Genomic DNA, 14934 nt, shown 5'->3' on the forward strand with positions numbered 1-14934 from the left:
CATTTTATGTTACGTAGTTTCTAAAAGAAACTACGTTTTGTTATGTTTTCCCTCAAAACCTTAAAGCCCCGCACCGCAAGAGTTAAAAATTCAATCCCCTACTACTTTTAGCTTAAATCTGGTTACTAGTATCATGGGCATTTAGCTAACAGCCGAAAAATGAGAAGGTGAAAAATGTGGGTCTTTGCCCCTCCTACCATATTAAAAATGGTTAAAAAAGTATACAGATGTGTCAAAAGAACCACATGGGACAAAAAATTAAGTGAAAAAAGTAAATGCATAAAATTCTTCATTTTTTAGAAAAAATATGGCAGAAACAAAAAAGGGAAAAAACTAATACTAAAGCAAATGATACAGTTAAATCAAACAGTCGACTGCAGATAGAATTTTCATAGTTAGAAAGAAAATAATTAATAGAATTTTTTAACTTATGAATATTGCAGTAGCAATGAAAAGTAAATAAAATACATAATACTAATTTTCAAAAACTAACCTTATTAATAAACACAGATACGACATTGTCACTACTATCCTGATAAGGCATCGGAGGACCACCTACTAACTTGTTTGATTCCCCTCTTTCAAAACTCACAGCAAAACAAGGAATCAGTATTAGTTGTAGTACTTTCGCCTTCAGTTCCTACAAAAAAAAATAATGTAAGAATTTAGACTCTATCAAATTAAAATCATACTGAATACACTTTTTATATTACCACTACACCAACACTCACAACTGAAGATAAATTATCTTCAGTCTCTGAAGACGATAACCTCTTTATCGAAACTTGCTTGTAATTGTGAGAGCTGGTGTAGTGGTATTTTCAATATCAATGGCTCCAGAAATCGTTCCGACTTAAATTAAATCAATTTTACCTGTGACATTTCATTAGAAGGAAACAATTCTACGAATCTAAAGAATGCAGATCTTTTCCATTCTACCGTATAATTTTGAGCGACTGTATTCTCCAAAAAATTCCTCAGGAATTGAAACTCCGGCAAGAAACGATCAACAGTTGCTCTCAGAAGTTGAAACAACAAATCTATATCCGTAGGATGGTGACAAAAATAATGCAACAAAATTTTAACGACTAGTTTCGGTTCCTTCCAATGTGTATATTCCAATTGCTCGATATTTTTGTGTCTTTCTTGATACGAATCATCACACCAGATTTGTTTTAGAGCTTCGACTAACTCTTGTTGAGTGGATAACCATTGTTCGTCATATTTTATTAAGAGAGATACGATTCTGATGCTTTGGTATTGCAATTCGTTTCTTTCAGATATGTCTAAAGTGAGGTTGATATAGTTGGAAAGAAGCATCGTCTTCAAGCGTTTCGTCGTATTTGTTTGGATGCAATCTCTAAATATTTTCCCATCTTTATTTTTAATGAGATACTCTAAATAGCGACTGAACTGTTTATCTTTGATATACCGGTCACTTAGGAACATCGCGAGTGTTTCACCAGGATACCTAAAACATAAATGGAATAATTTACTAGGTACTGAATATTCTTTTTCAATAGGATAATGTATTAAATGAACCCCTATCAACAGTGGGTGTCTATGTATTCTGTATGCTAAGGAAACATAGAAGGCTTTGGTGCTTGTATTTAGGAAGTCAGTTACCAAATAACTGGTCAAATACCTTAAAGACTTTCCACAGGAATCCTAATACCATTTAAGGATTATATGATGGTGGAATAGAAGAATGTTACTAACCTGATTAGGAATTTCATCAAAACATCCCTGAACGGACTGCTAGCTTCTATTCCCATGGCTTGTTCCGTTTCCAAAATCAAAGTACACAATTGGGTTATAAATTTAGAAGAAGCAGCAGGTGTTTGATGGAATATACTGATAATAGTAACAATTTTCTGTTCTTCGTCGCCTTTCTTGGATACACCGTTACCTTGATTAGTCTTGTAAATTTCCTTAAGGTTTTCCATTAATTGTTTTAAAATTTCCATCAACTGTTCGCATAATTTTTCATTAAAAACATTAGGAAACAATTGCGTTAAGTAAGATAACATCTGTACACCGTTTAGAGTGAGATTTTTAACATCACCTAACGTCATCAACAGTGGTCTAACTGTCTGATGTACTAGTTTATTTTCAACAGGATATCCGGCAATGAATTTCTTCATACATTCGAAAGCCGTTTCCTGTAATTCGGCATTGGGTTTTTCTAAAGCTTTATATAACACTTGAAATATATCTTCTCTAACTTTATCCAGGTAATAAGACGCCGCTAAAACCCTTAAAGCGCTTGTCCGCAGAGGGATGAAATTGGTGATGGATTTATAACACGAAAACGTGTTTAGTTTGTTGTCTTCAGTATTGCACAAAGAGAGAAGATCTTGAATAAATAAACTGTGTTCTTCAATATTCATGTCTGAAACATTTATTAATTCAAAATTATTATATTGTTATATATGATGATTTTTTGTACTTACTGATTGTAAACAAACGGGGGTTTAGGGTGGTGCAAAATGTGTTCCCATCCATAAGAGCCATTTGTGCTATAGCAGGTTGATGTTTGAGTAGGTGCTTTTTGGGAGGCACCATATCAGCCAAAACATCTTTGAAAGGTTCCATAACTGCCGTTACAGTTTTGTTTTGTTTTTCGGCTAATAACTGTAATGACGCCATGGACTAAAACATCAATCATATTAATTAAAAATCACTGGATATCATCTAATAACCTCACCTGATTTCTAACCATTGTATGAGGACTTGTAACTTGTCTAACCAATTCATGAGTCACCTTATTTAGAGCCTCCTGTTGCAGAGTTCTTGTCGCTTGATCCGAACCCTCCGGAGGTGGGGTTACGCACACGATGAGCATTTTTTGTAGGTTATCTTTCGCCATATCCAGTGCTCCGCTGGAAACTTCACCTGTTAAATCCATCATAACGAATAACAGAGCTTTGAGGAACATGAACATGTGTTCGTAGATCCATTTTAATGCACAACGTTCAAACATAAACTTGATGGCGATACAACCACCAAGTTTGGCGTACCAAGCGCGTTCGTAACAGAGTGCACACATCTTTTCGGAAAGATATTCGATTAGAGGTAGACGACAAGCCTAAAATAATCAAAATTAACAAAGCAATTAAAGTAAGTCGAATTTAATAATAATAAAAGATCATTAAAATATTAAAATACCATTTCTTTGCTTCCTAAAAGTGTAGATGCAGTATCAACGATCAGAACCAGCCCTAAATGTCCTGGTTTACACAATTCTCTTTCTTCATGACCCATTATAATTGCTAAAGCATCAACGAGAACAAGAGGATCCAACGTTACTTGTTTATTAGGTCTATAAGACGAAATACGAAATAATCTTTTCAGCAATTAATTTTTATTCTGTAGGAAGTATTTGAAAACAATAATTTGGTTTACTTACTCAGGACTGTAAGCAAAAGCTCCTGATTGTTGAGCAACAGCTACCATAGTATAATGTCGTACAAGAGACACTAGAGCTGGAATTACTGTCTCCCTGAGTTCTTTTATAGCTGCACCCACAAACATACCTACAACGATACATTGTTTGCTACTGTTTACACAATATTTATTACCAATACATTAACACTGACAATTGCATTATCTGATTCGACAACCAAGTCATCAATGATCAAATTGGTTCTTATGGTGTAATCTGATGACTGGTTTTAATCTTATTGGATCTCTTCAGAGCGGTCTAACACCCTCTTGTTCAGTTAATTAAAAATAGAAGACAAGACCAGCTACTCAAGGATCTAGTGCTTATTATATTTTATTGTTCAGTTGACAGGAATTAAATGATGAAAAATTATGTATTTTTCAATTTACTTTGAGCTTTTGAAAACTTGGTTACTGAAGCGTTCGTCAGATAATATTTTTGTTATTTTTGAAAAATTGGATACAACCATATAACAAATCTATACGAAAAGCCACGCAATCAATCAAGCACGCCATAGTAAAATACTAATTAAGTAAAAAAAAATGGTATAGTTATAGTAAAAAGTGTGTTTTTCATTAATATCACTAATGCTTTCAAAAATTCCAATTTATATTGTTTACCGAAAAATAGTTGGTTAAAAAAAATTCCAGTATGTCAATATATGAAAATAACTATATAAATACGAGCAAACATTCAAAAATAACACGTTACTTGTTATGTCATGATAGTACGACAACCTCGATATAAGTTGGTCGTGGTTCACTAGGAGGCTAGAGATCCATAGTGTTACCCTTTATATTCCATAATTTGGAAATTAACTAACCACTCTCCTACCTTTCCCATTTTTATAAATTATTTTTTACTTTTTCTATGTCTACCACCACCATCGACTAGCACTACGGTCCTCAAAGAGCCTTGACCTCGTCGGCGTCTGCACTCCCTCACACCTAGCTCCTGAAACCTAGTCCAGACAGTCGCTGGCCCTCGGGCATCTGCCGGTACATTTTGCGCACCTCCCTCACCTCAGGCATACACTTTCTATTTCTAATTCTGCTATTTATTGTCACTCTCCAATTCTGGAGTCTTGTAACAACTCCATAATGTCCAGTCATCACTCTAATGGTCTTCTGGATTGAATTTGATTATATTTTGTGTTTTCTCTTCATTGATTCTTGGTTAAATCGCTCTGGGTAATGTGCAATTGGTTTCGTATGACCATATATCCTGATATTTGGCTCTGATTTTTGTGTTAATGCCATCTTTTAACAATGCCATAGGTAACAGCACTGTTATTGTCTTTTCAGCATTCTCTCTCCTCGCTTATTTGCCTTACAGTTTCCTTCCACTCCATAGTGTCCAGGTATCCAGCAGAAGTTTACTTTAGTATCACGAATCCCCCTAGAGTGCCTCTAGACAACACATCACCACTTTTGATTTTGTTGCTGTTTTTAAAGCTACCTGTTTAGATTGATTTTTTTCTTTTTGATTCGCCACTTTCCCTTATTTATCTGGCACCCTCCTTATTACAGAAATATCTGTTTGTTCCATATTACATACAGCTTTCAGTCTGTACGACTTTTGAATGTTCAGTTCCTTGGACGACGAAATACACAAACTCCTATTCCATTTTCTGTTACCAATCTATCAGTGAAGATCAAGATTCCTTTATTCTTTATGACAGATTCTTAATTCTATTATTTTCTTTTCATCCTTTCCTTAAAGTTTATTTTTTTATCATAGTCACCAAGTCTGAAAAGACACTTTTGCAGTAAAATAGGTTTGAAGGTTTAGATTAAATTAGGCAGCGCTGTAGGTGACTTATTAGGCACTATCTTTATTAAAAAACAACTACATGTAGGACTTAATTGAGTTTTGTCAATCTATAGATCGGCTAATTTTATATCGGGTGGTGTGAATGTATGAAATTGCTGACTTGTGACTTTTGCCAAAACAACGAAGATATATTCTAAGCTAAGAATCCATTCCTTTTTCCTCCTTTTTTATCTGTTTCTTTAGGATTGATTAATTTAGTTGTTAAGTAGGAATAATTTGGAAAAAAAAGTAACAGAACATACAGGATCACTGAGAAGGAAGCACTGCACAAATATTAAAGTCTCAACATGTATTTCAATCTGTTTATAATAAAAATCGACTTTTACCCGTAAGAGCAGTTTGGTGAGTTTCCCTTGCTTCTTTAAAAATAGATTTATAAGTGGAACCTTTGATATTGGGTATGGTGTTGGGATCTTGGAAACTGGGATGTAAAAATAGATTGATCAAATTATTTTCGTCGTCATCTAGACATCTAGAAGCCGTTAAATAACAATTAATGACCTCCCAGGCTTGTTTCCTATAGAAAGGATCTGTACTACTCTGTTTAAGAGCGTTGAATGCCGTTTCAATGACCTAAAATAATTGGTATTATAGAGAATTATAACAGGCAATGAAAGTAATACTTACTTTCGATACGGGGAACTCTATTTCTTGATATTGATCGTTAAAACGAGCTAGAATAGCAGGTGGATCGAATTCTGTGGATACATAATCTAATTTTTGTGGTTCTATCATCATTTTTCGGTTACCACCGCCGAATTTACCCAGAACCCTGAACAAATTGGTTTTAAAAATTGCTTTTAGTCTAACAAATTCGTATCTTACTTGAAAGCCACTTGTGCAACTTGATCATTATTTCTTAATGTTCTCCAAAGCGCTTGCATTAGCTCGGCTCTCACGGGTTGTATATGTTCGTATAGAAAATCATGTTGTAGATTATCAACACATAGCTCTAATGTTCTCAAACCCTTAAAGAAACGAAAACAATTATACGGTAAAATAACAATAAGTATTAAAAAGTTTACCTGACTGATTAGAACGTGTGATCCGTTTAGAGCCGATACTAATGGATCCATTAGCATGGGCAAATAGGGTAGTAAAGAACTCAAACGGACCGGAACAGTCAAACATAATTCAACAAATAAATCTTTCATATGTTGTTTATGTAATCCACTTTGTAATCGATTTAATCCTTCCAATAGATTTGGCAATAATGGTAAAAATTCTTGGTATAACAAATCGTGACTTCCACCTCCTATAGATCTGAATAGAGCACGTAGAAGAAGGAAGTAGTTATACGGTTCCATAGCACTCATGGCTAGTTCCATAGATCTGGAAATAATAGATATTTAAGATCATGGAAAGAGCATGGTAAATAGAAACCAAAGGAGAGGTAATGAGGAAAGAAAATCCTAATGTATGTAGTAATTTTATGTAAATTAGTTTGCTTGATATCATATAAAACAGTTAATGAACCCAGTATCAAAGAGTGATATAATACTCAAGTGATATAAAAATGCTATGAGCACATTTTATTTATTTACTTCACACAAGCATCTGAAAAAGGAGAACAATACTAAAAGACATGGAACAACTGAAAATAACAAAAAAAAATAATAAATACGATTGGTGAAAATGACATGATAAATTTTAGGAGAAGGGTAATGATAAAATAAGGGCCCTCCCAGGAATTTGAAATAAATGCTGGGGTAAGAACTCTTAGTAAGTTAAGACGAAAGCTTATTGATCCTAATGCAGTAATTTGGAGGGTGGTAATGAACAGCAGATGGAATTATAGCTCATTGATAATGAACAATAGTAGTTAGAGTCGAATTTTAGCTTTTTCACATTGAAAACCTGCCAACTTTTAATGTTTCGATTCTCATAGGAGCTTACTAATCTTAAAGGAGTATCTTGGATGGTGGTAATAAGGTATTGTTGGCATTTTAGTTTGATGACAATCAATATTAGTTTTTATAATATGGATTTGAGTATGTTTAAATTAGAAAGCTGTTAGTAGTTTGGTTCAGCTGAAAGAGAGAATCTTTGATAGTGGTGATAATGAGTTTTGCATTGAAACAATCAAAAATAGTCGATTCAGTTTAAATTTTAACTTGTTTATATGGAAAAGCTGCTTTATTTGAATAGTTTAGTTCAAATGGAGACTTAGTGATCATATTGGAGTGTTTTGGAGAGTAGTAATAATGAGAAGATGGGAGTTTTGCTTTGAGACAAGTAGCAATAGTAGATGTATTTTGAATTTTACTTTGATTATATAAAGAAGATACTTTATTTTAATGAATTGGTGTAAACAGAGACTATTGGAGGTTATTGAGACAATCAACAATAGTTATTATAATTGGAATTTTGGCTTATTTATATGATAAAGTTGCTTTAATGGTTTATCTTAAATGGAGACTTGGTAATCTTATTGGAGTGTCCTGGAGGGAGTTTTATTTTGAGACAAGCAACAATAGTTGATGGAGTTCGAATTTCAGAGCTTGAAGACGCTCCTGTATTTTAATCATTGGTTGTTTCATATAAAAGCTGTTTAATTTCAATGTTTCCTTTCAAAAAGAGACTAAGTAATTCTAATGGAGTGACTCGAAAGGCGATAACAGAAATTTTGACTTTATTGACAATCAACAATAGTTGTTATAGCTCGAATTTTAACTCTTTTTAATTCAAAAGCAGTTAGCCCCCGATGTTTCAGTAATGAGAAAATCATTATATCAAAGGTGCCTGCTTCTGGAGGTAACCTAGCAAAAACAACGATTATTATGATCTCTTCTTGAAGATATCAGAATATGAATCAACTCATGAAGGTATTGAATTATTAAATATGGGAACAAGTCTAAAATTATACTTTTTATACATAGTTGTTGCTTTGCAGTTATTATAATATTGATTTCAGATGATTTCCATTTACCTGTTTACGATCTGGTGAAGATGAGGCCTTAACATATTTTCATTTTCTTGGGGGAACAAAGATACACTACCAAAAACTAATTTGAACAATCTTAAATATAAATTGCTTCTCTCCAAATTGGAGCCCATTTCCTCCATTCTTTCCAACAGATATTCAACAAGGACTGTTGCAAATATAGGACTAGTAGTGGGATTAGCAAGGAGAGTATTAGGTACTGTTTGTAATGTGGGATTTTTATAGACTCTCTTTACCAAATATTCAATAGTTGTTGAAAATATTTCATGGAAAGTTTGGGCGTTCATCATTGAAAACTAAAAAAATAAATTTATAAATTAAAACGATACTGAAAGTATAATTGTTTATTGATTGTACTAACCACACCACTAAAATGTTCGAGTACTTCTTTTTCTTCTTTACTCCTGACGTTCTGCTGATTCATTCTTTGTGGTAACCCTGCTTGTGTCGAACCCACGTTCAAGGTGTAAATATCAAGTGCCTGTAAAGCCCATTTTACTAAACGCACAAAAACAAGCGTTTCGTGTGGTGCAAAATGTTTAGATTGCACTGCCGTTTGTCCAGTACTAGTTTTACAAGCAGAACAACCCCAAGTAATAGTTTTAACGCCACACACCAAAGTTTTTACCAAACTTCTATAGTCGGCAACGTTACAATTATTATTTTGAGGAAAACCAAATTTGGATTTTTCTTCTTTAGGTGGGTTACCTCCTTGGGCGGTTGCTAATGCGGATTCCAGTAACTCAGCTGGGTTTGGTTTAACTTCAGGATCTGGTTTTTCTTGCGACGTTTGGTTTTGAGCTTCTTCTTTCCTTTGATTGCTAAAAACGAATTCAACATACAAAACATATTTCCATAAAACAAATTTTATGTACCATTTATTGGTGAGAATTGGTAACTGAATTTTTGCTATTGTTTTGAATTTTAGTACAAACACTTCAAGCATCCGCATCAATAATTCTCTTCCTTCGTTGCTATTTTCTGCTTCTGATCTTATACGAATACAATCCACTAGATTCAAAAGTAATTTGCACGACATGGTCTGGATTCTGAAAGATATTTTTGTAAATTAAATCAAAAATAATAAATTATTAACAAGATAGAAAAAAATATATTTTTAACAAGCAAAACATCACAAAAGATGGTGGATAAAAGATATACAGAGGAAATTACAAAGAATTTAAGCAGATAAGGGAAATTTGAGGAGAAGCAAAACAAAAAAGAAATTCAGAGATGTATGGTGGAGAGAAAACTACAGAACAGTGAATCTGGAGGAGAAGCAAAACAAAACAAGGGTTCAAAGATCTATGGCACAGAGGAAACTACAGGGAGTATAAACAGAAGAGTGAAATTGGAGGAGAAGCAAAACAAGAGGAAACTACAGAGAATCTAAGCAGAAAAGTGAAATTGGAGGAGAAGCAAAACAAAAAAAATGAATTCAAAGATTAATGGCAGTAGTACCTGAAATAAACGATTCATTGTATACTTACGTTGTAGCCAAACTATCATCATGCACATTCTTGCTGAATAAGTGAACTGCACGTTTTAAATCTGCCAAAGGTAGTTGCTGTCGAACGTGATGAACTAAATCAGCTAAAGTAGAATAAGCAAGAGGCCTCAACGATTCAAAAGTTGTCCAGCCTCTTCCCAATAAAACGTCTTCGTCGAACAATTGTTCCATGTGAGGTACGAATTCTGAAAATAATCAAATTGATATACAAAAAATTTATTAAATCATAATTATATTTACTGTTTCGCAATTCTGTTGCTAAAATATGCCTTGCTGCAATGAGTAGTTCCCTTCTAAGATGAGCTACTTCCATTGGGCATAAAGTTAACAGCCCCAACATTCCCTGTACCATCATCGCCGAATGATTTTGTACCACTTCTTGGTAAATCTTGATAATATAAGCGAGAAACGAGAGGGTCTTTATTTGTGCACCCATGAAATCGACAAATATTTCCTTATTAAAGGATTCCGCTTGTCTTTGCTTTAACGTCGGTTGAAGAGTGATCGTGTTCATGATTAAAGGAATAAAATCACTAACATCTTGATGTACGCTTTGTTTATACAGTTGGTACATTAGAACTACTATTATAGGTAGTTCCTGAAGGACTTTCAACGATAAAACGGCTTTAGGAATTACGTAATACTGTAACAGAAGTTATAGTAAAATATATTGATGGATGAGGAAGTTGTTACTTACCGCTACTAAGGTGCCATCGTCATTTCGTACTTCGGTTTGTATAACAGTCATAGTAAATGTTTCTTTAAGTAATTCTTCTATATTAACTTCAGTGAGATCCTTCACTTTTATTGGAGGTTTGGGCTCAAATATTTTATCCATTTGATTTGGTAAATTGGAGTAGATTGATTTAACAAATTCCAAAAACTTTTGAATCTACAAGATAAAAAAATATTAATCACTTTAACCACTCAATAACTTATGAATAGGTAACATGAAACGTCATTGATAATTATTGGAATTGATTTTTTTTAAATGATTTACGAGGGCCGTTTTTTTTTCAGCCTCCGACAGGCTATAATAAAAGACAAAATCATATGAAACAATAATTTTATTACCAACAGATTGGTACACTTACAGTTACTTTTCGATATAATCACCGAAGAGATTGAAACATTTGTCATATCTGTGGACAATCTTTTCAATACAGTCTTCAAAGAAAGTTGCCGCCAATGTAGCCTAATCTGCGGTTTTCTTCAACCATTCTGTCAACTCGTTGAACCATGTCATCTGAAACGACAGATTTGCGTCCTTGACCCCCTTCATCATACCATCTTTAAACTTTCGACACCATCACTCATGAAGTTTTCCCCATACAGACGACTTATTCTCCGATAGATTTCTGCAGCACTATAGTATTCAGCCTGTAGAAAACGAATCACACTTGGCGGAAGCATCAATAATGGCTGCAGCACAACGCCGACTGACGCTACAGCACATGTCCGCTTTCTTCTGCACGGAGCGATCGGAGGTTAAAAAAACGGCCCTCGTTTGTCATTGAACTACATATACCAATTGGTCGATGATGACCTATAATGGGTGCATGTAAAGGAAAGGAATTACGGATCTGTGGGGCTTGGAGGATCAGAATATATTTTTATTTCTAAAATTTTTATAGCCATGATACTAAATATGATAATTAAGGTGTAGATAGATAGGAAGTATTATCAATATGCAGAGTGCCTTTGACTCCTTTTTCGGTTCTATTTCATGGTACGTCGTTTCCCAAAGTTCTTAAATTGGCAATCACCTGTTGGATCGAAGAGATTTGTCAACTTTTCCAACGATTTTGGCTATAACTAACATATTTTCAATTTTGAATCACTCATACCACTTGTAAACAGTTTTAAAAGTTGCTACACTATCAGGAAGAGACACTGTAAACAGGATTTTACTAAAGCGAATATAGTAGCAGACTGGCAAGCTGGAACTGGTTCAAACCCATCACTACTTGTTCTAACGAATGGCGGTATGAGACGTATTAGTTGAAATTGATGCAACATAAGTATAAAAATTTATTAACTATATTATACGCTCATGTATCATATTGATTTGAAGTTACTTACTTCTGGACTAAAAGTCGGTTTATATTGCTTATGTAATTCTATGATGATTTTTAAACAAACTAAAACGTTCTCTTCGTTGTCGATTTCTAATAATTTCAACATGAGTGATAATATTTGTTTAACGTAAGGTCTTAATGTCTCGTTGGTCGGTAATCTATACAACATCTCCAATATTAATTTTCTAACCTAAAAATTAAATTTATTCTTATTAAATTATCATCATGTTTATAAAAGTTTGTATATTCTTACTTGTTGTATATTGTATTCGGCAACGAAAAGGGGATAGCCTTCATCTAATATCTTTAAAAATATATTTACAGAGTGGTCCAAAAAGTTCGAATATAGAGCAGAATTGAGTATTATCTAAAAATGAAAAATAACATTTTACATGACAATATCTGAAATAAATAATAATTGACAAAATTGAGTATATAGAGTTAAATACTAAAATTAGTTCAAAAAGTCAAAGCAAATTTCATTCAAAATAAATCATTGTATTTAAAAGAGACCTTAAATCGAAAAGATTTATGAACACAAATATATAAAAAAAAGTCTAAGAAGTAAGAAAGTGAATAAATGTATTATTATGTTATACAATATATCTATGAAGCTAAAAACTTATGTGATAATAATATTACGAAAAAAGTTATTATTCATAAAAAGTTCCTATATCTTTCATCAATAAATCTATTAAAAATCAATTTGTTTTTTTTTATTTTTCTCCTACCCACATGATCGACATACATTTACAGTTGCAGAATTTTCAAAAATGCAATTTTAGCTAAACTACCCAAAATCTGAAAATGAATTAAGTGGTATAAGAAAACTAAAATTTCGGGGCATTTGGAATATATAAAGTATTGGATATATTTCAAAAAGAAAAGGCGGAAAAAATTGTAACATTAGAAAGTATGAAGTGCACTGGTTTTTACATTTATCATTTTCAAATATTAGTGATGGCAAAAAATTATTATGGAAGAAAATATAGATGGTATAAAATTTAAATTTCAACCATCAGATATAAAAATTTTTTCTAATATACATTATAAAAAATTATATACTCCGTATACGACTAATGGTAGCAAGTAAATGCAGAACTTTTTGCGAGGATTAATTTTTTTCCGTCGTTTTAATAAGTAAAAAGTTTTTGCTACGACATTTTGTATATTAAAATTCGCAATTAGACAAGACGAAAGCTGAAATCGATTTCTCGGACCAAATAAATCGATTTTTCACCCTTTAAAATCGATATTCGATTCTTTTTATTTTGGTAAACACCATAAAATTATTTACAATTAGTTGAATGTATTCGTCATATTACGGTGTAGTCGGTTAAAGGGTTAATTATTTAAAAAGTCGCGAGATGGTTGTTTGCTTAGTTTCCGTTGCTCGATTTTTTTATAAATCGATTCATCAGGTAACGTTTCGAATCGATTTAAAAATCGATCTTTTTTAGAAAGAATCGCCATCTCTATTCGCAATACGATCCGAGTTTAAACCATAGAGTTTATATTAAAAATAGTGAGAGCAAGGTATAGGAGCTTGTGCAAGTGAGCCCAAACTGCTAATGGAGAGAGAAAAAAATCAGTATACCATTCTCTTATCTCTACCTCTCTCTCTATTCTAATTGGATCTTCAATATTAACTGTATACATCAATCAAAGGCGAATAAAGGAACATAGAAGAATAAAAAGTTTGGTAATAAAACTATCTAAAGCTTGTGTACACTCTGGTGTCCGGGGAAACGAAACAGCAGATGTGTTGGCAAAAAATGCTGCCAAGAGTACGCTACTAGTCTCCCCAATTCTCATATCCGTGTCATCAAAAGTATAATGAACAGAAGAGCTGGAATCAGCTTAATCAACAGATAACTGGAAACCACCATCATGAGACACACCGGTAGAAAGTTTCGCCCAATTCGAAAGAAATGAGCTGTTCACGTGCTTATGCTATTTCATACTATCAGTTTTTATTTTATTAATGACGACTAATATCTAATAATCACAAAACGCTTATTTTTTCACTATTTCTTCATGTCTTTGCTATGATCTTTGCTTTGTTTTGTTTTTACTTAATATTTCTGAAATTCTTGCTATCTTTGTTCCACTGATTGCACCCGGAATCTTATAGTTATGTTCTTTGCTTCTTACTACATCCTTCCTCTTAGTATTCTTGCTATCATCTTGTTCCTTATTTACTTTGATTCACCCTTTGCCCGTTTTGTTTCCCAATAAAACCATATATGGTTACGGTAAACCGATGTTCCTTCTTTTTCTTCCAATAGTACAATTTCACTTACATGACGCTCTCTCTAACTTTAATATTTACTCTATAGTTCAAACCAAACATTTAAAATAAAAATCAGAACGCCACCTGTTGGAAGGTGGATCAAAACTGATAAAACTTTTCAACATAGATCTTCGGATATGTCGTTAAACTTAAGGTTCTTTCTATATGTGATCCCGACAGGATTGTTACATAAAAATATTTAAATAATTTCGAAAATATATACAAGGTGAGGAATTGAGATTAATATTTCTACTAAAACAAGCCTAAAAATCCTACAAACAATTTCTTACTTCGAAATGTTTACTTAGTTCTTGGGTGGCTTTCAACTTTAGAACATCTTTACAATCTGGATCGGCAAGCATCGTTACATAGCTCTTAAATTGGTTCATTAGAGCCGTATGGGGGTGGACACCCCCCATACTGGATGTTGAGGCTTGCATATTGTTGCTTTACGCTATTTACATTACTTATGAATCTGTAACAAAAAAAAATACTTTTCACTAATTGGAATATGTACGAAAAATATTTAGTAGATAAAGTGACAGTTTCTTGAATTACTATTTAAAAATATTCTATTTCAACGTATTTCTAAAATATTCAAAAGAAATAGAAGAAGTATTAGCCATAGTTTACAAGAAGGTTATGAAACGGCGCTGAAGATGGAATAGCAAACACAAAACATTAATTAAACGTTTTATACAACATTTTTAAGGTACTGAAACCTGCGATCATTTATAGAAGGTTATTATAGGAGCGCTGGGAAAAAACGATTTTGGTGCTACTATGTATGTATATATTTAGGGTCTCGTATACACTGCGACCCAAAGGATC

General features: G+C 33.0%; 1 protein-coding gene across 1 annotated transcript in view; it reads right to left on the bottom strand.

Annotated features, from left to right (window-relative positions):
- The window catches only part of LOC130443163 (transcription-associated protein 1), a 75034-nt gene that overhangs the window by 16115 nt on the left and 43985 nt on the right, over window positions 1–14934 (bottom strand). Inside the window, exons 2-21 of the mRNA XM_056777663.1 lie at window positions 14394–14578; window positions 12064–12177; window positions 11815–12000; window positions 10430–10624; window positions 9973–10375; window positions 9713–9917; window positions 9098–9271; window positions 8584–9043; window positions 8208–8518; window positions 6304–6610; window positions 6104–6246; window positions 5906–6050; window positions 5605–5851; window positions 3410–3536; window positions 3169–3322; window positions 2708–3088; window positions 2454–2652; window positions 1720–2392; window positions 874–1471; window positions 494–640 (exon numbers count right to left, since the gene is read on the bottom strand). Of these exons, the coding sequence (XP_056633641.1) occupies window positions 494–640; window positions 874–1471; window positions 1720–2392; window positions 2454–2652; window positions 2708–3088; window positions 3169–3322; window positions 3410–3536; window positions 5605–5851; window positions 5906–6050; window positions 6104–6246; window positions 6304–6610; window positions 8208–8518; window positions 8584–9043; window positions 9098–9271; window positions 9713–9917; window positions 9973–10375; window positions 10430–10624; window positions 11815–12000; window positions 12064–12177; window positions 14394–14543 (5319 nt within the window). The 5' untranslated portion in view covers window positions 14544–14578. The remainder of the gene's footprint in view (window positions 1–493; window positions 641–873; window positions 1472–1719; window positions 2393–2453; window positions 2653–2707; window positions 3089–3168; window positions 3323–3409; window positions 3537–5604; window positions 5852–5905; window positions 6051–6103; window positions 6247–6303; window positions 6611–8207; window positions 8519–8583; window positions 9044–9097; window positions 9272–9712; window positions 9918–9972; window positions 10376–10429; window positions 10625–11814; window positions 12001–12063; window positions 12178–14393; window positions 14579–14934) is intronic.

Source organism: Diorhabda sublineata, chromosome 4, assembly GCF_026230105.1.
Source record: "Diorhabda sublineata isolate icDioSubl1.1 chromosome 4, icDioSubl1.1, whole genome shotgun sequence".
Lineage (NCBI taxonomy): Eukaryota > Metazoa > Arthropoda > Insecta > Coleoptera > Chrysomelidae > Diorhabda > Diorhabda sublineata.